Source organism: Salvelinus sp. IW2-2015, linkage group LG18, assembly GCF_002910315.2.
Source record: "Salvelinus sp. IW2-2015 linkage group LG18, ASM291031v2, whole genome shotgun sequence".
Classification (NCBI taxonomy): domain Eukaryota; kingdom Metazoa; phylum Chordata; class Actinopteri; order Salmoniformes; family Salmonidae; genus Salvelinus; species Salvelinus sp. IW2-2015.
Genome location: NC_036858.1, coordinates 57,484,520 through 57,511,797, shown reverse-complemented (window position 1 = coordinate 57,511,797; position 27,278 = coordinate 57,484,520). Strand labels below are relative to the sequence as shown.

At 43.5% G+C, this 27,278-nt stretch overlaps 1 protein-coding gene across 5 annotated transcripts in view; it reads right to left on the bottom strand.

The window, feature by feature from the left end:
* baiap2b (BAR/IMD domain containing adaptor protein 2b) overlaps positions 1-27,278 on the bottom strand; it is a 179,448-nt gene that overhangs the window by 87,158 nt on the left and 65,012 nt on the right. For 3 of the 5 annotated variants that reach the window (XM_024008222.2, XM_070448728.1, XM_070448727.1), the window contains exon 3: positions 27,173-27,259. The exons of 1 other annotated variant lie outside the window; for it this stretch is intronic. In XM_024008222.2, the coding sequence (XP_023863990.1) occupies positions 27,173-27,259 (87 nt within the window). Of the gene's footprint in view, positions 1-27,160; positions 27,260-27,278 lie in introns of those variants that run through there. One more of the 5 variants, XM_070448730.1, reaches the window with a different exon arrangement.

Genomic DNA, 27,278 nt, shown 5'->3' with positions numbered 1-27,278 from the left:
TAGAGTGTCTTCTTAGACCCGGGGAGGGAGACGAACGGCCCCATTATCCAATGTAGACTTACCCTGAGGGGCAACATTCCCAGCCATCCAGGCTTCCTTTATTACCCCAGCAGCATTCTATTTTCTCTCGGCTGTTGTTGAGAGCGCATTATTCCAAGACTTCATGAGACACAACACCCATTAATGACTACTGAAGGGAGGTGTTCAGTGACTTGTGAGCGTTTCTATGGGTGGTATAATGTGATCAAACACAAAACAGAGTCAGCTAATCCACAGCAAGCTCAGCTGGAAGACATGGAACATATACAATATAGCTGATGCTTCTAGGACGGTTGTCTTTACATCAAAGTAGGATTATTAACATGCCTCTGTGTTTTTGACTCATCTGCTGTGGTCTTCATCTACAGTAAAACTGTTCTTTACATGTCCTGAATACATCAGTGACTTTAGCTGTATGTCTTTTTCAGGGAGGAGACATGACGGAGAGGAGACACACACCACACACCCACACACACACACCACACCACCACCACACACACACACACACACACACACACACACACACACACACACACACACACACACACACACACACATACACATACACACACACACACACCATTATTGGCTAAACAAAAAGTTCTGACCCTGTTTACAAAACCAGAGTGTATAGAACCAGATACCATCTCCTTCACTCACTGGACCTCTACACTACGTTAAAGTAATTTTCCAGCACACTTACAGAAATCCAGCAGCTCACATCTTAAATGGGCCAGGACTCAATACCGTTGCTCTGTCCTTGATCACACTGCCTTAAAAACATGAATCATTTTAGCAAAATATTCAGCTGGACACATTAAGGTTGTGGTGACATATGCATTGTCCTTGCTGGGGACGTCGATGAGAACCTAACCAAGTCAAGGCAGAGCTTTGGTTGATCCCTGTCCACACCAGCAAGTGTAGTTACATGTAACGTGGTGTGACTAGACACACTTGACGTCTTTAGTATACAACACCAGCTCAGACAGTATCGAAAAGAAAAATGAACCACTTAAACATGAATTACGTACACATAGATCGTACAAACGAACAAGTTCTACATGATCATTACTGATAGATGGGGCAGAAAATGGAGATTGATTATTCCAGACCACAGACATGAGAGAGGGAAGGAGGCAGGGAGGGAAGGAGGCAGGCAGGAAGCCAGGGAGGGAGGGAGGGAGGGTGTGACAGAGACTGATGACTTTGGCCTACTGCTGGTCAGATTCAGCAATACACAGTCAGATAGAGCAACTAGCCAATATCTATTTTCTACCCTCTGATCTATAATCTCTGACCTCTACAGGGTCTCAGAGAGACTAATCTCCGAATCTACAACATGTTATAGGTTGTTGGTTGCTTAGTTACCTCTTCTTTCATAGCTACACCCTGGAGTCCCATAGGGCGGTGCACAATTGCCCCAGCGTCGTCCGGGTTAGGGTTTGGCCGGGGTATGCCGTCATTGTAAAATAAGAATTTGTCCTTAACTGACTTGCCTAGTTAAATAAAAGGTTAAATAAAATGTTTAAAAAATCTATAACTTTTTTTCCTAGACTGGATGCATAGCCTAAAACTAGAGCCTAGCATTTTCCCTAGACAGGACCTAGTCACTAGAGCTAGATTTCTAGAAGGGACACACCTACGTCTACACAACATACACGACGTTCAGCCACAACACTACTCCAATAGAACAGGAACAATTAGTTACAATAGAGCCTAAGCATTTCTAGACGGACAACATAGTACAAAGATCCTAGCGTTTTCCTAGACTGACGCATAACGCACTAATCACAACTAAGACAGCACACTCGATCTTACACACTATATAGCAAGGCACAAACACACTAGACTCACCAATTCGAGTAGTCTAGTCTAATCTGGTTGTGTTATCGCTATGACAGCGCATGCATAGCCACCCACAGACTGCTATGAAAAGAGTACGGCAACTCTATACAGACAAGGCGCCAAATGAGCCTTCGATAAGAATGACGGTGCCCATTGAAACTCTTGCCATGCCTATGGCCTCCAAGGCCTGGTCTTATAGCGGCCAACCTCTATTCACTTTTCACTCCTAATCATCACTGCAGGTTTAGTGTTTGTAAATGGGGCATGATGCGCTTTTTCTCTCAAGACTCTTCTTACAGCGCCCTACGGTTCTCTTCGCCTCCCATGGGCTGAATTAAGCCCATGTCAGGTCAGTCGTAGGAGTCTTTATCTCATCATAATTCAGCGGGACTGCTGGGTTGTTAATCTCCTCGCCACAGGGGACTGAGCCTCACCTTCACCACTATCCAGCGTCTTACCTCTTTTCTCCTTCTAGACGGAAAACGCATCCTAAAACTAGGCGCTAGGTGTTTTCTAGGCAGGATGCATAGCCTACAACTAGAGCCTAGTGTTTTCCTAGACGGACGCATAGCCTACATAGAGCCTAGTGTTTTTCCTAGACAGGGCAGGTAGCCTAAAACCTAGCGCGCGTTTTCCCTCAGACAGGACAGACACATAGCCTAAATCTAAGGCCGAGCGTTTTCCCTCAGACAAGGACAACGCTAGCCTAAAAACTAAGCAGCGAGGTTTTCCCTAGACAGGACAGATGCATAAGCCTAAAACTAGAGCCTAGGTGTTTTCCCTAGACAGGAAGACGCATAGCCTAAAACTAGAGCTAGTGTTTTCCCTAAGACAGGAACACATAGCCTAAAACTAGAGCCGAGTGTTTTTCTAGACAGGACAGCACATAGCCTAAAACTGAGCCTAGTGTTTCCCTAGACAGGACAGAACACATAGCCTAAAACTAGAGCCGGGTGTTTTCCTAGCAGTAGTGACTGAAACACAGTATGCCTAGCATATCCTCAAGGAGCTGATTGTACCATGCTCAGGTGTGAATAGATAAACACAGTAGGTTTTATGTATATTCATAATAGAGGTCACACACAACGCTGTAACGATGTGCACTGAGATTCGGGAAGCAAGTTAGGGAGTGAGTGTTTTAATAAAATAAATGTAGCATAATAACAAACAAGAAATACTGAAAGCACACAGACATGAAACAGAAACAATGACGCCTGGGAGAGGAACAAATGGAGTGACATACAGTGGGAGAACAAGTATTTGATACACTGCCGATTTAAAGGTTTTACTACTTACAAAGGATGTAGAGGTCTGTAATTTTTATCATAGGTACACTTCCACTGTGAGAGACGGAATCTAAAACAAAAATCCAGAAAATCACATTGTATGATTTTTAAGTAATTAATTTGCTTTTATTGCATGACATAAGTATTTGATACATCAGAAAGCAGAACTTCATATTTGGTACAGAAACCTTGGTTTGCAATTACAGAGATCATACGTTTCCTGTAGTTCTTGACAGGTTTGCACACACTGCAAGCAGGGTTTTTTGGCCCACTCCTCCATACAGACTTCTCCAGATCCTTTAGGTTTTCGGGCTGTCGCTGGGCAATATGGACTTTCAGCTCCCTCAAAGATTTTCTATTGGTTCAGGTCTGGAGACTAGCTAGGCCACTCCAGGACTTGAGATGCTTCTTACGGAGCCACTCCTTAGTTGCCCTGGTGTATGTTTCGGGTCGTTGTCATGCTGGAAGACCCAGTCACGACCCATCTTCAATCCTCTTTACTGAGGAGGAAGTTGTTGGCCAAGATTCTCGGATACATGGCCCCATCCATCCCCTCAATACGGTGCAGTCGTCCTGTCCCCTTTGCAGAAAAGCATCCCCAGAGAATGATGTTTCTACCTCCATGCTTCAACGGTTGGATGGTGTTCTTGGGGTTGTACTCATCCTTCTTTCTTCCTCCAAACAGGGCGAGTGGAGTTTTGACCAAAAAGCTCTATTTTTGTCTCATCAGACCACATGATCTTCTCCCATTCCTCCTCTGGATCATCCAGATGGTCATTGGCAAACTTCAGACGGGCCTGGACATGCGCTGGCTTGAGCAGGGGATTTGCATGCCGCTGCAGGATTTTAATCCATGACGGCGTTAGTGTGTTACTAATGGTTTTCTTTGAGACTGTGGTCCGCAGCTCTCTTCAGGTCAGTTGACCAGGTTGCCGTGTAGTTCTGGGCTGATCTCACTTCCTCATGATCATTGATGCCCACGAGTGAGATCTTGCATGGAGCCCAGGACCGAGGGTGATTGACTGTCTCTTCAACTTATTCCACTTCTAATAATTGCGCCAACAGTTGTTGCTTCTCACCAAGCTGCTTGCCTATTGTCTGTAGCCCATCCCAGCCTTGTGCAGGTCTACAATTTTACCCCTGATGTCCTTACACAGCTCTCTGGTTTGGCATTGTGGAGAGGTTGGAGTCTGTTTGATTGAGTGTGTGGACAGGTGTCTTTTATACAGGTAACGAGTTCAAACAGGTGCAGTTAATACAGGTAATGAGTGGAGAACAGGAGGGCTTCTTAAAGAAAAAACTAACAGGTCTGTGAGAGCCGGAATTCTTACTGGTTGGTAGGTGATCAAATACTTATTGTATGCAATAAAATGCAAATTAATTACTTAAAAATCATACAATGTGATTTTCTGGATTTTAAAAATTACAGACCTCTACATGCTTTTAGTAGTAGGAACCTGCAAAATCAGCAGTGTATCAAATACTTGTTCTCCCCACTGTATGTAGGGAAGGTAATAGCTGCAGCTGTACATAGCCCAGCTGTAAATAGTCCATCCATCTACCTACCTCATCCCCATATTGTTTTTATTTACTTTTCAACTCTTTTGCAGACAAGATTTTTACTTGCACATCATCATCTGCACATCTATCACTCCAGTGTTCATTTGCTAAATTGTAATTACTTCGCTACTATGGCCTATTTATTGCCTTACCTTCTCACGCCATTTGCACACACTGTATATAGACTTTTTTTTCTATTGTGTTATTGACTGTACGTTTGTTTATTCCATGTGTAACTCTGTGTTGTTGTTTGTGTCGCACTGCTTTGCTTTATCTTGGCCAGGTCGCAGTTGTAAATGAGAACTTGTTCTCAACTGGCCTACCTGGTTAAATGAAGGTGAAATAAAAAATTAAAAAATAAATAAAAAGGGAAGTGATGGAGTCCAGGTGAGTCTGATGACGCGCAGGTGCGCGTAATGCTGGTGACAGGAGTGCGCCATAATGAGCAGCCAAGTGACCTAGAGGCCGGAGAGGGAGCACACGTGACAACAGCTGTGTTCCACAGTTGCTGTTTCTGGTCCCACAGACTTCCCAATAGATGGAACTGAGAACCAGTGTATGACTGAGAGGAGGAAAAGAGTCTAAAATGTCTGGATCTTTGTGATAGTGAGGTGACTGTTAGCGTGTGTGTGAGTGAGTGCCAGGGTATAGTACCACAGAGCCCTGTGTGCTCTGTTCCTGTGTTCTACTCTATTATCATGCCCATTAAGTCACTATTTGGCGGACTGACAGACTCCCCGTACAAAGGACGGGAGGCACACCAGGACATATCTCATAGAGTCGAGCTGTTCATATTAAGATCCAACCACTTACTGGAGCACTGGAACAATCACTGAACAAATCGGCAATGCTTATGGATTTCACACATACTAGTGGTGAAGCACGGAGGAGCTGCGAATCAGCCCTTCATCTTTCTCATGTCTATCTCATTCTCTTTCTCTCCCTGCTTCCTTCCCTCCCTCTCTTTCTCTCTCTTATTGTCTCTCTTCTTTTGCTCAACAAAAAATAAGATAAAGTATTGTTCAGCTGATGGACAACATGAGGAGAAGGATGAGAGAAGAGCTTTGTTTCACAGACTGAACGCAGATAGGAGAGAGTTTTGAGAACAATAGTGTTGTTAGTGAGTCAAATTAGATCAAAAGAGAAAGAAATATATAATTATCTGAAGCCAGTCTCTCTCTCTCTCTCTCTCTCTCTCTCTCTCTCTCTCTCTCTCTCTCTCTCTCTCTCTCTCTCTCTCTCTCTCGCGGTTTGGTGCTCTCTTTATTCTTTGTCTCTTCACTCATTTACTGCTTTTTGCTGATGATGATGATGATGATGATGATAATAATAATGTTTTATTGTCACATCCACCCTATTTTTTCATTTTCATTTTTTTTTTTTCTTGTTCTTCCACTATAGAGAAACATATATCCATTTATAGCCAGTCTCTCTCTCTCTCTCTCTCTCTCTCTCTCTCTCTCTCTCTCTCTCTCTCTCTCTCTCTCTCTCTCTCTCTCTCTCTCTCTCTCTCTCTCTCTCTCTCTCTCTCTCTCTCTCTCTCTCTCTCTCTCTCTCTCTCTCTCTCTCTCTCTCTCTCTCTCTCTCTCTCGTGATTTGAGGACAAGGACACACCAGGGAACAGACAGAGACAGAGGCTTTATCCCTGGCTTTATGCCTCATTGAATGCGTCCCAAATGGCACCCTATTCACTACATAGTGTAATACTTTACACCAGAGCCCTATGGGCCCTTGTCAAAAGTAGTACACTATAAAGGGAAAAGGATGCCATTTGGTACACAACCTTAATGCGACAGAGCCATGGACATAGCCCAATGAATTTCAGCTCTATCAGAAATACAATACAAAAAAATTCTCAGGCATAATATTTTGTTATCTACTGATCAGAATGTATTCCTAAATTAGAGAGGAACTCCTTTGAAACTTCCATCTTAGAGAGGAGACATCTCCTGCAGGCGAAATGTGTGGGAGTACAGTGCACAGTGTGGGGGGAGTTGGGAGAACATTTATAGAAGATGAGGGGTTTGTGATGATGGTGGCAAGAGGAAGGAAAAAATAAGAAGATTCCGTTTGAAAGAGTGTTCTCGCAGGAGCTGCAGTTTCCTCATACATACTGCAGTGTGAGCGCGGGAAAATAATTAAAAACATTGAATAATGAAGTAAGCTTTATGCAACACCTTTTTGAGTGCGAACCCATTACGCCTCTTTGTGAATTTTGCAGAATTCAGACAGAGTAGAGCTAAGGGGAGAAACTCAGAGACCGGGTCACCAAGGCGTCAGCCGTACTTCTCAAAGACAGAAAGTCAAATTAGCTAAAAATATAATTAAAATACCACTATCTGAAGCTAGTAATAGTGAGTTGCGAGTCCCAAAGAGCTGCGGTTGTATGTGTGTGTGTATTTGTGACAGGCCACCCTATTGTCTCTCTTCATGCTTTTCACAGCTCTCTAATAAAGCCCGAACTACGGCTGCTTTTCCAAATGGCACCCTATTCTCTATGTAGTGCCCTACTTTTGACCAGAACCGTATCGGTCCTTGTCAAAGGTAGAGCACCAAATAGGGAATAGAGTGCCGTTTGGGACGCACCCTATGTGCTGCTGCTATTAATTCCATGGAGGAGCAGACAGAGGATAATAAAAGAGCTCTTTCACCGTCCTCAATATAACAAGGTACACACACACACACACACACACACACACACACACACACACAAGGCACACACACACACCACCTCTAAGTGATAGCATCAAATGCAGCATGCCCACTCCTTCACTGCAAGGCATCTACATCATCTGCACCTACTGTGGCTGTCTAGACACTGGACCATTCCTTCCATGAAGAGAAAGGGAAAAGGGAAGCCTCCTTGTGTTGGTTAATTCTAGATCATACAATATGCATATTATTATTACTATTGGATAGAAAACACTCTCAAGTTTCTAAAACTGTTTGAATTATATCTGTGAGTAAAACAGAACTCATTTTGCAGCAAACTTCCATACAGGAAGTGAAAAATCTGAAAACGAGGCTCTGTTTCAGGGCCTGCCTATTCAATTGCCTTATATTTATCGATATGCATGCACTTCATACGCCTTCCACTAGATGTCAACAGGCAGTGGAAGGTGGAATGGGGTGTCTAGCTTGATCTGAGGTCGAACAAGAGCTTTTGGCGTGACAGGTCAGCCATTTTGTCAGTTTTCCAAGGCGCGCGAAGGAGCTCCACATTGTCTTCTGAAAAGCGGTCGGTATACACGGCGAATATCTCCGGCTCTGATTTTATTTGATACATTTGATAATAACATTATAAAGTAGGTTTTTTCAACCGAGTTTTATCAGTTTATTCAACGTTTATTGGGACTTTTGGAGTTTTCCGTTCTTTGCGCCAAGAGAGGATGGGAATGTTAGTAACCTTGGCTAGCATTGTGGCGCGAATTCGACAGAAGAAATTGACATTCTAAAACCAAACAACGATTTATTCTGGACCAAGGACTCCTTGTACAACATTCTGATGGAAGCTCAGCAAAAGTAATAAAAAATGTATGATGTTATTTCGTATTTCTGTGTAAAATATTGACTCCTATTCTCCGCTGTGTTGGTGAGTGCTGTCTCACAATAACGCAAGCTGTATGTTATGGTAAAGTTATTTTTTTAAATCTAACACAGCGGTTGCATTAAGAACCAGTGTATCTTTCATTTGCCATACCACAAGTATTTTTATGTAAAGTTTATGATGAGTTCTTTGGTCAGATTAGGTGAGTGTCCAAAATATCTCCGGACATTCTGGGAAAATGTTGCTACATATTCACAATGTATAACTACGATTGCAGCGCTAAATATGTACATTTTCGAACAAAACATAAGTGTATTGTATAACATGATGTTATAAGACTGTCATCTGATGAAGTTGTCCAAAGGTTAGTGATTAATTTTATATCTTTTGCTGGTTTTTGCGAAAGCTACCTTTGCGGTGAATAAATGCGTTTGTGCGTTTGGCTATTGTGGTAAGCTAATATAATTCTACATTGTGTTTTCGCTGTAAAACACTTAAAAAATCGGAAATATTGGCTGGATTCACAAGATGTTTATCTTTCATTTGCTGTACACCATGTATTTTTCATAAATGTTTTATGATGAGTATTTATGTATTTCACGTTGCTCTCTGTAATTATTCTGGCTGCTTCGGTGCTATTTGTGATGGTAGCTGGAATGTAAAACTATGATTTATACCTCAAATATGCAAATTTTTCGAACAAAACATAAATGTATTGTATAACATGTTATAAGACTGTCATCTGATGAAGTTGTTTCTTGGTTAGTGACTAATTATATCTCTATTTTGTCGGTTTTGTGAAAGCTACCTATGCGGTGGAAACATGGTGAAAATATGCGGTTGTGTGTTTGGAAATGATGGCTGGATTCACAAGATGTTTATCTTTCATTTGCTGTATTGGACTTGTGATTTCATGAAAATAATATTATATGATATCCCTGTCCCGTTAGGCTAGGCTATGCTAGTCAGCTTTTTTGATGAGGAGGATCCCGGATCCGGGATGGATATTAAGTAAAGGTTTTAACTGACTTTCTCTGTTGATTTCTCTATTGCTAGTTACAGTGTTGCATTAAGTGTGCTTTCTTCTCCCTCTCTCTCTCTCCATTTTTGTTTTCCTCCCTGAGTTTCTTCATGCTCTTTTATTTTTCTTCCACTGGAAATTACTGAGATTGTCCGCCAGTTGTGTGTGTGGGCGTGTGAGAGTGTGTGCACCAGTTGTGTGTGTGGGCGTGTGAGTGTGTGTGTGTCCGGCAGCTGTGTGTGTGGGCGTGTGAGTGTGCGTGTGTGTGTCCGCCAGCTGAGCAGCAGCAGTGGCATTTTGATTTCTCTCCACTTATCTCCTTTAGCAGCAATTTTGACAGACAAGGGAAGGGGAAATGATATATGCAAAATCCACTGATAAATATCAAACCTCACAAAAAGACACTCTCTCCTGACTTTGTCCCTCTGACCCGATTGGAATGAGATTATCTCTAGTATCCTCCTTTTCAATCTATTTCTGTCTATCCTATATATTTCCCCCTATTGTTTTCTTACCGTCTACATCAAGTGTCACTCAAAAATTCCCCTTTCCTATCTCTGTATCTAACGAAGAAGCATATTTCAAATTTCTTCTAAACTCAGCAAAAAAAGAAATGTCCACTTTTCAGGACCCTGTCTTTGAAAGATAATTCGTAAAAATCAAAATAACTTCACAGATCTTCATTGTAAAGAGTTTTAACACTGTTTCCCATGCTTGTTCAATGAACCATTAACAATTAATGAACATGCACCTGTGGAACGGTCGTTAAGACACTAACAGCTTACAGACGGTAGGCAAATTAAGGTCACAGTTATGAAAACGTAGGACACTAAAGAGGCCTTTCTACTGACTCTGAAAAACACCAAAAGAAAGATGCCCAGGGTCCCTGCTCATCTGCGTGAACGTGCTTTAGGCATGCTGCAAGGAGGCATGAGGACTGCAGATGTGGCCAGGGCAATAAATTGCAATGTCCGTACTGTGAGACGCATAAGACAGTGCTACAGGGAGACAGAACGGACAGCTGATCGTCCTCGCAGTGGCAGACCACGTGTAATAACACCTGCACAGGATCGGTACATCCGAACATCACACCTGCGGGACAGGTACAGGATGGCAACAACAACTTCCCGAGTTACACCAGGAACGCACAATCCCTCCATCAGTGCTCAGACTGTCCACAATAGGCTGAGAGAGGCTGGACTGAGGGCTTGTAGGGCAGGTACTCACCAGACATCACCGGCAACAACGTCACCTATGGGCACAAACCCACCGTCACTGGACCAGACAGGACTGGCAAAAAGTGCTCTTCACTGACGAGACGCGGTTTTGTCTCACCAGGGGTGATGGTCGGACTCGCGTTTATCATCAAAGGAATGAGCGCTACACCGAGGCCTGTACTCTGGAGCGGGATTGATTTGGAGGTGGAGGGTCAGTCATGGTCTGGGGCGGTGTGTCACAGCAATATGGGACTGTGTTTGTTGTCATTGCAGGCAATCTCAACGCTGTGCGTTACAGGGACGCCATCCTCCTCCCTCAAGTGGTACCCTTCCTGCAGGCTCATCCTGACATGACCCTCCAGCATGACAATGCCACCAGCCATACTGCTCATTCTGTGTGTGATTTCCTGCAAGACAGGAATGTCAGTGTTCTGCCATGGCCAGCGAAGAGCCCAGATCTCAATCCCATTGAGCAAGTCTGGGACTTGTTGGATCGGAGGGTGAGGGCTAGGGCCATTCCCCCTAGAAATGTCCGGGAACTTGCAGGTGCCTTGGTGGAAGAGTGGGGTAACATCTCACAGCAGAACTGGCAAATCTGGTGCAATCCATGGGGAGGAGATGCACTGCAGTACTTAATGCAGCTGGTGGCCACACCAGATACTGACTGTTACTTTTGAATTTGACCCACTCTTGTGTTCAGGGACACATTATTCCATTTATGTTAGTCACATGTCTGTGTAACTTGTTCAGTTTATGTCTCAGTTGTTGAATCTTGTTATGTTCATACACATATTTACTCATGTTAAGTTTGCTAAATATAAACGCAGTTGACAGTGAGAGGGAGTTTATGTGCAGCCGTGTGGTAGGCTAGCTGCATAACAAGATCTCACAGATTTACCAATTTGCCTTCAAATTCTGACATTCATTCAGTAGTATGCTTGGGGTCATTGTCCATTTGGAAGACCCATTCGCGACCAAGTTTTAACTTCCTGACTGATGTCTTGAGATGTTGCTTCAATATATCCACATACGTTTCTCTCCTAATGATGCCATCTAGTTTGTGAAGTGCACCAGTCCCTCCTGCAGCAAAACACCCCCACAACATGATGCTGCCACCCCCGTGCTTCACGTTTGGGATGGTGTTCTTCGGCTTGCAAGCCTCCCCCTTTTTCCTCCAAACATAACGACGGTCATTTTGGCCAAACAGTTCTATTTTTGTTTCATCAGAGCAGAGGACATTTCTCCAAAAAGTACGATCTTTGTCCCCATGTGCAGTTGCAAACCGTAGTCTGGCTTTTTTATGGCGGTTTTGGAGCAGTGGCTTCTTCTTTGCTGAGTGGCCTTTCGGGTTATGTCGATATAGGTCTTGTTTTATAGATACTTTTGTACCTGTTTCCTCCAGCATCTTCACAAGGTCCTTTGATGTTGTTCTGGGAGTGATTTGCACTTTTTGCACCAAAGTACGTTCATCTCTAGGAGACAGAACGCGTCTCCTTCCTGAGTGGTATGACGGCTGCGTGGTCCCATGGTGTTTATACTTGCGTACTATTGTTTGTACAGATGAACGTGCTTCCTTCAGGCATTTGGAAATTGCTCCCAAGGATGAACCAGACTTGTGGAGGTTTCTGAGCTCTTGGCTGATTTCGTTTGATTTTCCCATGATGTCAAGCCAAAAGAGGCACTGAGTTTGAAGGTAGGCCTTGAAATACATCCACAGGTACACCTACAATTGACTCCAATGATGTCAATTAGCCTATCAGAAGCTTCTAAAGCCATGACATAATTTTCTGGAATTTTCCAAGCTCTTTAAAGGCACAGTCAACTTAGTGTATGTAAACTTCTGACCCACTGGAATTATGATACAGTGAATTAATTATAAGTGAAATAATCTGTCTGTAAACAATTGTTGGAAAAATGACTTGTGTCATGCACAAAGTAGATGTCCTAACCGACTTGTCAAAACTATAGTTTGTTGACAAGAAATGTGTGGAGTGGTTGAAAAACTAGTTTTAATGACTCCAACCTAAGTGTATGTAAACTTCCGACTTCAATTGTATGTGTGTGTGTGTGTGTTAGACATCACACTGCGTTCTTAGCGAGTATCGTTTCCTCGTGATTCAGCTTACACCGAGGCTCGAACCCATGCAACACCTCTACCTTGCTAGAACACCCGACCGCCCTCCTTGACAAGGTACCAACCGTTTGAGCTACCGTTTCAGATCTAATTTGATATCTCCATCGGCAACAATTCAGGCCAGCTGTGGATTGATACGTTCTTAACTCCGTTACACATGTGGAGGAAATCATTAATAACAGAGGATATTGAGAATCTAATTCAAGGGATACTGTTTATACTTGATACTGTTTATGTTCTGTTCTGTTCTATTCCCTCACATACTCTACCTACGCTATATACTAGATTAACCAATTCTGACCTTACTATAGTATAATGACAAATATATCAGCAATATAAATTGCATCAGAATGACAAGTATGATGACTGATGCACTGTTATGGGCATAGACGCTAACCGGTAGTAGCAGTGCATATTTAAACTGCGGAAGCCAGAGATGCCGTTTTCAGCAGCGTGACATGATCAACAAGCCATTTTTGGGCTGCCTGCGCGTTGTTCCGGCCTATTAGGGTTCTCCTCTCCACCTTCTCTCTTCCAGCTCCCTTTTACGGAATCTCTCCCATAAAGGAACCCATTTGATCTATTTATAGTTTTCTGTGTGCGGCGGCAGTGTTCTCTTAGGGCTCCCTGCTTGCCTGTCTGCCTGCCTGCGTACGCTCCCACATCATTGCGTGGGCGCCCAGATTGAGAGAGAGAGGGATGGAGGGGGGCAGACTGACTCTCACCTCTGCTGGAGTGGAACAATCACTGAACATCCATTCTTTCCTCCTTCTCAAAGAGATGGATGAAAAGTGAAAATTCCTCCACTTGAATAACTTGAAATGAAAACACTATGACTAGAATTACTTTTTAACTTCTATTTGTAGCCCAACAATGGCTCACAGAATAAAAGGTGTCTTCACACGTGTGAATGGATCCTCTATGAGTCAGTGGTGGTGTATTGGTTTGGAATAGGGTTAGTAACAATGGAAGAATGATTTAGGAATGAATAATAGGGTCAAAACAGTGAAATTAATTATGAATCTCATAGCCCCCACTCAAAAAAAGTGTCCAAGTTAAGCCTGTGTGTGTGAGTGTGTGTGTTGTGTGTGTGTGTTGTGTGTGTGTGTTGTGTGTGTGTGTGTGTGTGTGGTGTGTGTGTGTGTGTGTGTGTGTGTGTGTGTTGTTGTGTGTGTGTGTGTGTGTTGGTTGTGTGTGTGTGTGTGTGTGTGTGTGTGTTGTTTGACCACCAGTCTCGTTTCCAGTGTGTTGGGAGCGAGAGGAGGCCTAGCTTGACTGTACCATTATCTGCAATGTGTGGCTATTGTCTCTGGAAGCACACAGCATCATCAACAGCCAAGGAAAACAGCTGCATCACACCATGTACTATGCTCCGGATGAAAGTCACTTACGTTTAAATATCACATAGTTATTTTGTTTCTCTTTGTTGTCCTTTTTCTTTTAGTACAGGAACACTGTTATGACAAAGTTTCCCTCAATATTCCGCACAGCCTGTAATACAGCAGGAAGAAGCGTCTCCGTATTCAAGCCAAAGGCACATGCTAGTAGTATGTTCACTATGTTCAACATAGATCCAAATCAAACATGTACTGTTCTATGAGGAAGTGTTCCTTATTAGTCTGCACTTGGGCTCTGTCCTTGCAGGTAATCACACTCATTTATGATATGAGGAAGGACACACACACACCAAAGGGGGTTAACAATTCCGACAAGAAGGATATCCTGCTTTCACTGGAACAGGCCCAGATCCACGCCTTTTGCGTGAAGAAATGATGCTGGAAAAGGGGCCGCAGATCGGGCAGCCTTCTGAGAATCCGGAGGCCAGCGAGTAAACTCCCACTGCCATCCGTTCTTCTTGCTAACGTGCAATCATTGGAAAATAAAATTGATGACCTACGATTAAGATTATCCTACCAACGGGACATTAAAAACTGTAACATCTTATGTTGTTTCACCGAGACGTGGCTGAAAGAAGATACGGACAATATAGAGCTAGCGAGATTTTCCATGCACCGGCAGAACAGAGACGCTACCTCTGGTAAGACGAGGGGTGGGGGTGTTTGTCTATTTGTCAATAACAGCTGGTGAGCGATATCTAATATTAAAGAAGTCTCGAGGTATTGCTCGCCTGAGGTAGAGTACCTTATGATAAGCTGTAGACCCTTGCTGTCTCTGCCTGGCCGGTTRCCCTCTCTCCACTGGGATTCTCTGCCTCTAACCCTATTACAGGGGCTGAGTTACTGGCTTACTGGTGCTCTTTCATGCCTTCCCTAGGAGGGGTGCATCACTTGAGTGGGTTGAGTTACTGACAAGATCTTCCTGTCTGGGTTGGCGCCCCCCCTTGGTTTGTGCTTTGGTGGAGATCTTTGTGGGCTATACTCGGCCTTGTCTCAGGATTGTAAGTTGGTGGTTGAAYATATCCCTCTAGTGGTGCGGGGGCTGTGCTTTGGCAAAGTGGGTGGGGCCTTACACAAGCTTCCCACAATAAGTTGCGTGAATTTTGGCACATTCCTCCTGACAGAGCTGGTATAACTGAGTCAGTAATGTAGGCCTCCTTGCTCGCACACGCTTTTTCCGTTCTGCTCACAAATTTTCTATACGATTGAGGTCAGGGCTTTGTGATGGCCACTCCAATACCTTGACTTTGTTGTCCTTTTGCCAAAATTTGGAAGTATGCTTGGGGTCATTGTCCATTTGGAAGACCCATTTGCGACCAAGCCCTAACTTCCTGACTGATGTCTTGAGATTTTGCTTCAATATATCTACAAAATTGTTCTCCCTCATGATGCCATCTATTTTGTGAAGTGCACCAGTCCCTCCTGCAGCAAAACCAACCCCACAACATGATACTGCCACACCTGTGCTTCATGGTTGGGATGGTGTTCTTCGGCTTGCAAGCCTCCCCCTTTTTCCTCCAAATATAACGATGGTAATTATGGCCAAACAGTTACATTTTTGTTTCATCAGACGAGAGGACATTTCTCCAAAAAGTATGATCTTTGTCCCCATGTGCAGTTGCAAACCGTAGTCTGTTTTTTTATGGCGGTTTTTGAGCAGTGGCTTCTTCCTTGCTGAGTGGCCTTTCAGGTTATGTTGATATAGGACTTATAGGATAGGATATAGGATATAGGACTTATTTTATAGATACTTTTGTACCTGTTTCCTCCAGGATCTTCACAAGGTCCTTTGCTGTTGTTCTGGGATTGATTTGCACTTATTACACCAAAGTACGTTAATCTCTAGTAGACAGAACACATCTCCTTCCTGAGCGATATGACAGCTATGTGGTCCCGTGGTGTTTATACTTGCATACTATTTTTTGGACAGGTGAACGTGATACCAGGCATTTGGAAATTGCTCCCAAGGATGAACCAGACTTCTGGAGGTCTACACAATTTTTTCGGAGGTCTTGGCTGATTTATTTAGATTTTCCCATGATGTCAAGCACAAAGACACTTAGTTTGAAGGTAGGCCTTGAAATAAATCCACAGGTACACATCCAATTGACTCAAATGATGTCAATTAACCTATCAGAAGCTTCTAAAGCCATGACTTCATTTTCTGGAATTTTCCAAGCTGTTAACAGGCACAGTCAACTTAGTGTATGTAAACTGACTTCAACTGTACAGATTACCTCAACTAGCCTGTACCCCCACACACTGACTCGGTACCGGTGCCCCCTGTATATAGCCTTGTTATTGTTATTCTTACTGTGTTACTTTTATTATTACTTTTTATCTTAGTCTACTTGGTAAATATTTTCTTAACTCTTCTTGAACCGCTGTTGGTCAAGGATTTGTAAGTAAGAATTTCACGGTAAAGTCTGTCGCATGTGACAAATAAAGTTTGATTTGATTTGATTCTATGTAACACTACAGTATTGTAGCTACTGCAAACACCCCTGGGGGGTAATGTTAGTTGATTATTCAGTCCTGTGTGTGCAGTGCAGTTCCATTCCCCTGTCTCTAACACACATTAGAGACGTCTACATTATTTATCCTCACATGACAAAAGTCCTCTAGCGGAGCACGTCACCTTAAAAATACCCTCTCTTTATATAACCTAGAACCAGGAGAACTGTAGGGAACAGGCAATCAGGCCACCCCATTCCCTATATACTACACTACTTTTGACCAGGGCCCATAGGGAATAGGGTGACATTTGGGACGCATCCTGGGAGCTCAGTTTGAGAGCAAAGCCACATAACTTAGATGATGGGATGGGAGAGTGTGATGGGAGAACTTTTGGAGTGTTTTCATTGGCTGTGATTTCCCCTGGTTAGCTTGGGTTGATATATTATTGACTTGTTGGATTATGACTTCTGGTTTGGTTTATGTAATCTCTCACAGGAAAAGGTAAGGAGGAAGGAAGGAAGGGAAACATCTGGACTGGTCCATTTAGGTAGCTTACTAGGGAACAGCTAAGCACTAGGGAACTAGGGAACAGCTAAGCACTAGGGAACTAGGGAACAGCTAAGCACATCATTTGCTGCTGCATGAATTGCTTTTTTCTCTCCTTAATTACTCCCTGTTTAATGATCACTTACTGCATTGATCAATTATGTATATGTCTAACCCAGAGGTAGTATCTGCTTAAATGATCGTCAATCACTGTACAACGTTAGCAACTACAGCTCTGTTCAGTACTCTTAGCTACCCATTCACATTGGCTTTATCTCGCTAACTACCCCCTCCTGTTCTTTCCCTCATCACCCCTCCTCCCTTATCCTCCTCCTCCCTTCTCCATCCTCTTTTTGCCTTGTCATCTATGGGTCAAGACTGTGCATGCCTCTCTCTTTAATCCTAATACCATTCACTACTGTTCATTTATTCTGCTTGGATTAATCAGATATTTTACAGTCATTACATTGTAGAGACGACCGTGGGACATGGGCTGCATCACAGCCTGCACTCTATTTCCTATATAGTGCACTATAGGGACGCACACGGAGTCTCTCTCCACTAAATGAAGGCGCATCTCTACTACTCTGTCGACTGCCTGACGCATCCAGCTATTTCTCCCCTCAAGAAACGTAATGATAATAACGCAATAATTACTTGCCCCCCATTTTACAAATCCTTCCCCTTGTCTCTCTATCCGCATCAGTTATAAACTGGGGGTAAGTACTACCGCATGCAAGAGATTGTTTAAAGCCAAGTGACGTAGCACCACCCATCCATCACCCGTTATCCATCCTGCCACGCCTTATCTGCCTGGGCACTCTGGCCACTGGTGGAGACGTGACGGAGGAGTGTGTGTGTGTCCACACTCTCTCTCTAGGGGAGAGAGAGAGAGAGAGATAATGGGGCCTGCGGATAATGAAAGGGAGCAGGCTGTAAAAGCGTTTGTACTTCATGCCACAGCAGAGTGCTGCCAGCCATCCCAGCCCGCCCACAGACGGCACAGCTATCAAAGGGGTCCGCGTGCCCACCCAGTCGGCCCGGGAGATCCCAAATGACCCCTATAGCTCACTGCCTGCCTGGCCTGGCGTTGCCCCTGGGGCTGACTATACTATCCTGGGTAAACAAACAATGTAATGGGCTGACGTTAGGCAAATTGTGCGAATAATGGGTGTCTTTCTGGTTTTATAATTGTTCGAGACTATTCAATGCCGATGTTCATCCATTAGGCTATTGTATTGCATTTCTGCCTCCCCTCCTCCCTCTGCGTGATATAAACAGTCAGCTGTCAAATATAAAACAAGCCTTCGACCATGTAGTTAACTGGAATCTATACAGCAACTATTTCCATTTATCACTGTGTGGAGATAGAATGGCTGATCATGCAATCACACTGTCACTGCGGGCTAGCCTGACTGGTGAGCAATTGCACTACAAAGAATGAACACATAGTGCATCTCTTGTGATGTTTCTCACATCATACATGCAATTACTGTGACAAATAAATGCATGCTCAGATGTAGTACATACACACGCACTCACTCACACAAACACACATACTTAGGTTGCATTAAGGAAACACTGTTGTCCAGAGACACAATCAGTGTCCTCTGTTCAGCCCTGCCTGTCACTAGACTGCAGAGAGGGAGGGAGGGATATACTGTGCTGCTGAGTCATGGCTAGGGGCTAGGTTTGCAAAAACAACCAAAGGACCTCATATAACACAAATCACACACACACTTTAGGACAGACAGTAGATAAGGGACCATAGAGAGTACAGTATCAATATGGACATGGATCAACCCTTTTGCTCCCCAATTCTGTGATATCTAATTGGTAGATACAGTCTTGTCCCATCGCTGCAACTCCCGTACGGACTCGGGAGAGGCGAAGGTCGAGAGCCATTCGTCCTCCGAATCACGACTCCGCCAAGCTGCACTGCTTCTTGACACACTGCTCGCTTAACCCGCAAGCGACTCTCACCAATGTGTCAGAGGAAACACCATACAGCTAGCGACCGAAAGTCAGCATGCATGCGCCCGGCTGTCACAAGGAGTCGCTAGAGCGCGGTGGGACAAGGACATCCCAGCCGGCCAAACCCTCCCCTAACCCGGACGACGCTGGGCCAATTGTGCGCTGCCTCATGGATCTCCCGGTTGCGGCCGGCTGCGACACAGTCCAGGATTGAACCCAGATCTGTATTGACGCCTCTAGCACTGTCATGCCGCTGTGTAGACCGCTGTGCCATTCGGGATTCAATCAACACCTCTTTAATTATGTGAGATGGCCCCCTTCAACACCTCTTTAGTATGGAGATGGATTAACACCTGTTTAATATAGAGATGGTTCAACACCTGTTTAATATGGAGATGAGATTAACACCTGTAATATAGATATGGTTCAACACCTCTTTAGTATGGAGATGGATTAAACACCTGTTTAATATAGAGATGGTTCAACACCTGTTTAGTATGGAGATGATTAACACCTGTTTAATATAGATATGGGTTCAACACCTCTTTAGTATGGAGATGGTGCATTAACACCTGTTTTAATATAAGATCGGTTCAACAGCTGTTAGTATGGAGATGGATTAACACCTGTTTAATATAGAGATGGTCAACACCTGTTTAGATGGAATGGTTAACACTGTTTATATGGAGTGGATAACACCTGTTAATATAGATATGTTCACACCTGTTTAGTATGGAGATGGATTAACACCTGTTTAATATAGAGATGGTTCACACCTGTTTAGTATGGAGATGGATTAACACCTGTTTAATATAGAATGGTTCAAACACACTGTTTAGTATGGAGATGGATTAACACCTGTTTAGTATGGAGATGGATTAACACCTGTTTAATATAGAGATGGTTCACACCTGTTTAGTATGGAGATGGTGAAACACCTGTTTAATATAGAGATGGTTCAACACCTGTTTAGTATGGTGATGTTCAACACCTGTTTAAGTATGGAGATGGATTACACCTGTTTAATATAGAGATGGATTAACACCTGTTTAATATAGAGATGGTTCAACACCGGTTTTAATAGGAGATGGTTACACCTGTTTAATATAGAGATGGATTAACACCTGTTTAATATAGAGATGCGATTAACACCTGTTTAATAATAGAGATGGATTAACACCTGTTTAGATGGAGATGGTTCAACACCCTGTTTAGTTTGGAGATGGATTAACACCTGTTTAATATAGAGATGGATTAACCCTGTTTTAGTATGGAGATGGTTCACACCTGTTTAGTATGGAGATGGTTCAACACCTTGTTTAATATAGAGAGGTTCAAACACCGGTTAAATATGCAGATGGATCAAACCTGTTTTAATATGGAGATGGTTCAACACCTGTTTAATATGGAGATGGTTCAAACACCTGTTTAATATAGAGATGGTCAACACTTGTTTAGTATGAGAGATGGTTCAACACCCTGTTTAGTATGGAGATGGATTAACACTGTTTAGTATGGAGATGTAAGATTAACCACCTTGTTTAATATAGAGATGGTTCAACACCTGTTTAGTATGGAGATGGATTAAACACCTGTTTATATAGATATGGTTCAACACCTGTTTAGTATGGAGATGGATTACACCTGTTTAATATAGAGATGGATAACACCTGTTATATAGAGAGGATTACACCTGTTTAGTATGGAGATGGTTCAAACACCTGTTTTATTATGGAGATGGATAACACCTGTTTAGTATGGAGATGGAATTAAACACCTGTTTAATATGGAGATGGTTCAACACCGGTTTTAATATGGAGATGGATTAACACCTGTTTAATATAGAGATGGATTAACACCTGTTTAATATAGAGATGGATTAACACCTGTTTAGTATGGAGATAGTTCAACACCTGTTTAGTATGGAGATGGATTAACACCTGTTTTTAATATGGAGATGGACACTTTAAGATGAGGGCACTGGGATGTAACAGTAATAGTATCATCAGCAGCAATAGAGCCTCATCTACCCTAGCATACTGTACTCTGTAACATCCTCCCCTAGCATATTGAAATCCTAATCTGAACGGTCACTGCACAGATAATGTCATCAGTATTGACTGAGAGAGGCAGAGTGGGGGGATGAAAAGATGAAACCTTCAGAAGAAATGTGAAGGCCAAAATAAAAGACTCTTCTTCTTCCATGAATAATGAATGAGGCAGCTTTTCTTTCTATCCTCCTCTCCAACCTCTGATCTCAGACATCCCTCCTTTCCGCTTTCCTCTCTTCTCATCATCCCTCCCTCCTTTCTCCACTTCCATCCACTATCCAAATTCCCCTCAGACTTAGGAAAAGTCAGAGGAGGGTGCAAGAGACTCGGCTACACAGTGCTCAGACTCAGTAGGCGGGACTTAAACACAAGCCAATCATTTCTTCTAGATGTCGTTGGTAGAGAGACAACCTGCTGCTGTTTCCCCGTTCAACACCTTAGCTCCAATCGGAACTTTTCCCTCCCACCATCACCACTACCGCCTATACCCCACCCCCAGTCACATTCCTTCATTCATCCCTCTTTCACCACCATGTCTTTGTTAGCCTGACATGAACAGAAACAGACCAGGAAAACCCAAACCGTTCCACACACACAGGTTGTGTTAGTTCTCACTGACTGGAAAAGGACAAGTGAGGACAGACATAAGTCGTCACCCCCAAAACAGTGTTTTTACACTCCTATTAATGAACATAATCAATAAGGATGTTGTGAAAGAAAAGAAAATCTGCTGATAATATATGTGTCGGGTTAATAAATATTAAATAAAAGAGTAAGATACGTTTCAGAATTATTTTGAATATTTATCTTCTCTGGGGTCTAAGGCAAAAATAAAACTGCAAAACTGCAAAACAGCATAATTCATAAGATGCTGAGTTTGAGGGAAAACAAGCGCTAAACAAAATAAGCTTTTCCATATCAAATATAAGAGTCTAAGGGGATGTGATTGCCTCAGTATGTCAGTGGAAAATATTGGAAACATCAGAGTACTGTAAGCTCCCCTTTCCCATAGTGCAGTAATAACTGACTGTAAGAAATAACAACAACAAACATAACATGCTTGTGTGTGTGTATGTGTGAGTGAGTGAGTGAACATCATTTGTCCTTTTCCCATTCACACCCCTTGCCATCTATCCCCTGTACAGCAGGTCTTTCTGCGACCCCCCTCCAGCCTCCATCTTCCAAGATGGCATAGCAGTGGGGATGTCTGTTTTGATGGTCTTGTCCCATCCCTTGTATATATCGTTTTTCTTCGTATATATTTGTATTACTTTTTTAATCTCTTTTTCCATCTATGGACTGAACATACTCTCCTGCAACCCGCCTAACCCAATGTGGTATGGATCTGCTATTTTTACACTTTTGAACCGGAACCGCCTTCTGAAGCTAGCCAGCTAACTAGCTACTAGCTAGTAGCTAGGCCCTTCTCCCGGCTAGCCAAAGAATTCCATCAGATAATTCCTGGGCTTCAATACCTCTTCTGCCAATTGGCCTGGACCCTTTGCTGTGGCCGCACCTGGCTTAAATGGTGCCTCTAGAGACAAAACCTCTCTCATCGTCACTCAATGCCTAGGCTTACCTCCACTGTACTCACATCCTACCATACCCTTGTATGTATATTATGCCTTGAATCTTTTCTTCCGTGCCCAGAAACCTGCTCCTTTTACTCTCTGTTCTGAACGTACTAGACGACCAGTTCTTATAGCCTTTAGCCGTACTCTTATCCTACTCCTCCTTTGTTCCTCTGGTGATGTAGAGGTTAACCCAGGCCCTGCAGCCCCCAGCATCACTCCCACTCCCCAGGTGCATTCATTTGTTGACTTCTGTAACTGTAAAAGCATTGGTTTCATGCATGTTAACATTAGAAGCCACCTCCCTAAGTTTGTTTTATTCACTGCTTTAGCACACTCCGCCAACCCGGATGTCCTAGCCGTGTCTGAATCCTGGTTTAGGAAGGCCACCAAAAATCCTGAAATTCCCATCCCTAACTATAACATATTCCGACAAGATAGAACTGCCAAAGGGGGCGGAGTTGCAATCTACTGCAGAGATAGCATCCAGAGTTCTGTCAAACTATCCAGTCTGTGCCCAAACAATTCAAGCTTCTACTTTTTATAATCCACCTTTCCAGAAACAAGTCTCTCACCATTGCCGCTTGTTACAGACCCCCCTCGGCCCCCAGCTGTGCCCTGGACACCATATGTGAATTGATGGTTCCCCATCTATCTTCAGAGCTCATACTGTTAGGTGACCTTAACTGGGACATGCTTAACTTCTCTGGGATAGGGGGCAGCATTTTCACTTTTGGATGAATAGCGTGCCCATAGTAAACTGCCTCCTACTCAGTCCCAGATGCTAATATATGCATATTATTATTAGTATTCGATAGAAAACACTCTGAAGTTTCTAAAACTGTTTGAATCATGTCTGTGACTATAACATAACTTATTTGGCAGGCAAGACCCCGAGGACAAACCATTCAGATTTTATATTTTTTGAGGTCACTCTCTTTTCAATGGGTTTTCTTTGGGAATCCAGATTTCTAAGGGACCTTCCTACAGTTCCTCTGGATGTCAACAGTCTTTAGAAATTGGTTGAGGTTTTTCCTTTGAGAAATGAAGAAGTAGCCATGTTCAGAATGAGGCTCGAGTGAAGTGTACTGTTTGTTAGAGGTGCGTGACCAGAAAGAATGCTACACATTGTTTTCCTCCGGTATTGAACACAGATCATCCCGTCTTCAATTTTATCGATTATTTACGTAAGAAAATACCTAAAGTTGTATTACAAAAGTAGTTTGAAATGTTCGGACAAAGCTTACAGGTAACTTTTGTAGTCATGTTGAGCGAGTTGGAACCGGTGTTTTTCTGGATCAAACGCGCCCCATAAATGGACATTTTGGATATATATCGATGGAATTAATCGAACAAAAGGATCATTTGTGATGCTTATGGGACATATTGGAGTGCCAACAGAAGAAGCTCGTCAAAGGTAAGGCATGAATTATATCTTTATTCTGCGTTTTGTGTCGCGCCGGGAGGGTTGAAATATGATGGTCTGTGATTGTTTGCTGGGGTGCTATCCTCAGATAATAGCATTGTTTGCTTTCGCCGTAAAGCATTTTTGAAATCTGACACGTTGGCTGGATTCACAACAAGTGTAGCTTTCATTTGGTATATTGAATGTGTGATTTCATGAAAGTTAGATTTTTATAGTAATTTATTTGAATTTGGGGCTCTGCATTTTCAGTGGATGTTGGCCAGGTGGGACGCTACCGTCTCACATATCTCAGAGAGGTTAACACCCCGGCCATCCTACAATCTAAGCTAGATGCCCTCAATCTCACACAAATCATCAAGGAACCTACCAGGTACAACCCGAAACCTGTAACCATGGGCACCCTCTTAGATATCATCCTGATCAACCTGCACTATAAATACACCTCTGCTGTCTTCAACCAGGATCTCAGCGATCACAGTCTCATTGCCTGCGTGCGTAATGGGTCCACGGTCAAACGACCACCCCTCATCACTATCAAATGCCCCCTAAAACACTTCAGCGAGCAGGCCTTTCTAATCAACCTGGCCCGGGTATCCTGGAAGGATATTGACCTCATCCCATCAGTAGAGGATGCCTGGATGCTCTTCAAAAGTGCTTTCCTCTCCATCTTATTTTAGCATGCCCCATTAAAAAAAATTAGAACTAAGAACAGATATAGCCCTTGATTCACCCCAGACTTGACTGCCCTTGACTAGCACAAAAACATCCTGTGGCGTTCTGCATTAGGATTGAATAGCCCCCACGATATGCAACTTTTCAGGAAAGTCAGGAACCAATATCCTCAGTCAGTTAGGAAAGCCAAGGCTAGCTTTTTCAAGCAGAAATTTGCTTCCTGTAGCAGTAATTCCAAAATGTTTTTGGACACTGTAACGTACATGGAGAATAAGAGCACCTCCTCCCAGCTGCCCACTGCATTGAGGATTGGAAACACTGTCACCACCAATAAAATCTACAATAATCGATCATTTGCATTATTTTCCACGGCTGGCCATGCTTTCCACCTGCCCCCCCCCCCCCCCCCCCCCCCCCCCGCCTCCTTCACCCATATCCTGGCAGCTGAATCCCTACAAATCAGCTGGGCTAGACAATCTGGACACTGTATTTCTAAAAAGATCACGCAAAATTGTTGCAACCTCTATTACTAGCCTATTCAACCTCTTTCGTAACGTCTGAGATCCCCAAAGATTGGAAAGCTGCCGCGGTCATCCCCTTCTTCAAAGGGGGAGACACTCTTGACCCAAACTGTTCTAGACTATATCCATCCTGCCCTGCCTTTCTAAAATCTTCGAAAGCCAAGTAATAAACAGATCACCGACCATTTCGAATCCCACCGTACCTTCTCCACTAAGCAATCTCGGTTTCCGAGCTGGTCATGTCTGGTTTCAGAGCTGGTCATGGGAGCACCTCAGTCACGCTCAAGGTCCTAAACGATATCATAACCGCCATCGATAAAAGACAGTACTGTGCAGCCGTCTTCATCGACCTGGCCAAGACTTTCGACTCTGTTAATCACCGCATTCTTATCGGCAGACTCAATAGCCTTGGCCTCTCAAATGACTGCCTCGCCTGGTTCACCAACTACTTCTCAGATAGAGTTCAGTGTGTCAAATCAGAGGGCCTGTTGTCCGGACCTCTGGCAGTCCCTATGGGGGTGCCACAGGGTTCAATTCTCGGGCCAACTCTTTTCTCTGTATATATCAATGATGTCTCTCTAGCTGCGGATGATTCTCTGATCCACCTCTACGACGACGACACCATTCTGTATAGATCTGGCCCTTCTTCGGACACTGTGCTAATAAACCTCCAAACGAGCTTCAACGCCATGCAACATTCCTTCCATGGCCTCCAACTACTTTTTTAATGCTAGTAAAACTAAGTGCATGCTCTTCAACCGATTGCTGCCCGCACCCTCCCGCCCGACTAGCATCACTAATCTGGACGGTTCTGACCTAGAATATGTGGACAACTACAAATACCTAGGTGTCTGTTTAGACTGTAAACTCTCCTTCCAGACTCACATTAAGCATCTCCAATCCAAAATTAAATCTATAATCGGCTTCTTATTTTGCAACAAAGCCTCCTTCACTCGTGCTGCCAAACATACTCTCTTAAAACTGACTATCCTACCGATCCTTGACTTCGGCGCTGTCATTTACAAAATAGCCTCCAACACTCTACTGAGCAAACTGGATGTAGTCTATCACAGTGCCATCCGTTTTATCACCAAAGCCCCATATACTACCAATCACTGCGAGCTGTATACTCTCGTTGGTTGGCACTCACTACACATCCATTGCCAAACCCACTGGCTCCAGGTCATCTATATGTCTTTGCTAGGTAAAGCCCAGTCTTATCTCAGCTCACGGGTCAACATAGCAACACCCACCTGTAGCACGCGCTCCAGCAGGTACATTGCACTGGTCATCCCCAAAGCCAACACTTCCTTTGGCCGCCTTTCCTTCCAGTTCTCTGCTGCCAATGACTGGAACGAATTGCAAAAATCACTGAAGCCGGAGACTTATATCTCCCTCTCTAACTTTAAGCGTCAGCTGTCAGAGCAGCTGACCGATCGCTGTACCTGTGCACAGCCAATCTGTAAACAGCACACCCGACTACCTCATCCCCATATTATTACTTACCCTCTTGCTCTTTTGCACCCCAGTATCTCTACTTGCACATCATCATCTGCACATCTATCACTCCAGTATTAATGCTAAATTGTAATTATTTTCACCTCTAGGGCCTATTTATTGCCTACCTCCCTACTCTTCTACATTTGCACACACTGTACATAGATTTAAAAAAAAATATATATTTTGTGTTATTGACTGTACGTTTGTTTATGTGTAACTCTGTCATTGTTTTTGTCGCACTGCTTTGCTTTATCTTGGCCAGGTCGCATTTGTAAATGAGAACTTGTTCTCAACTGGCCTACCTGGTTAAATAAAGGTGAAAAAAATAAAAAAAATAATAGGGGTGCTACAACCCCCTCCACCCCACTAGGGGTGCTGCAGCCCCCTACAGCCAACACTAGGACTCACCAAGATCCTTAGAGCCTTGACTTTCGCTGGCCATCTCTCCCATCCTCACCAGTGCCTCGAAGTAGCCCTTTGCAGCAAATGTGACACCTGGAAACATGGAAGCATT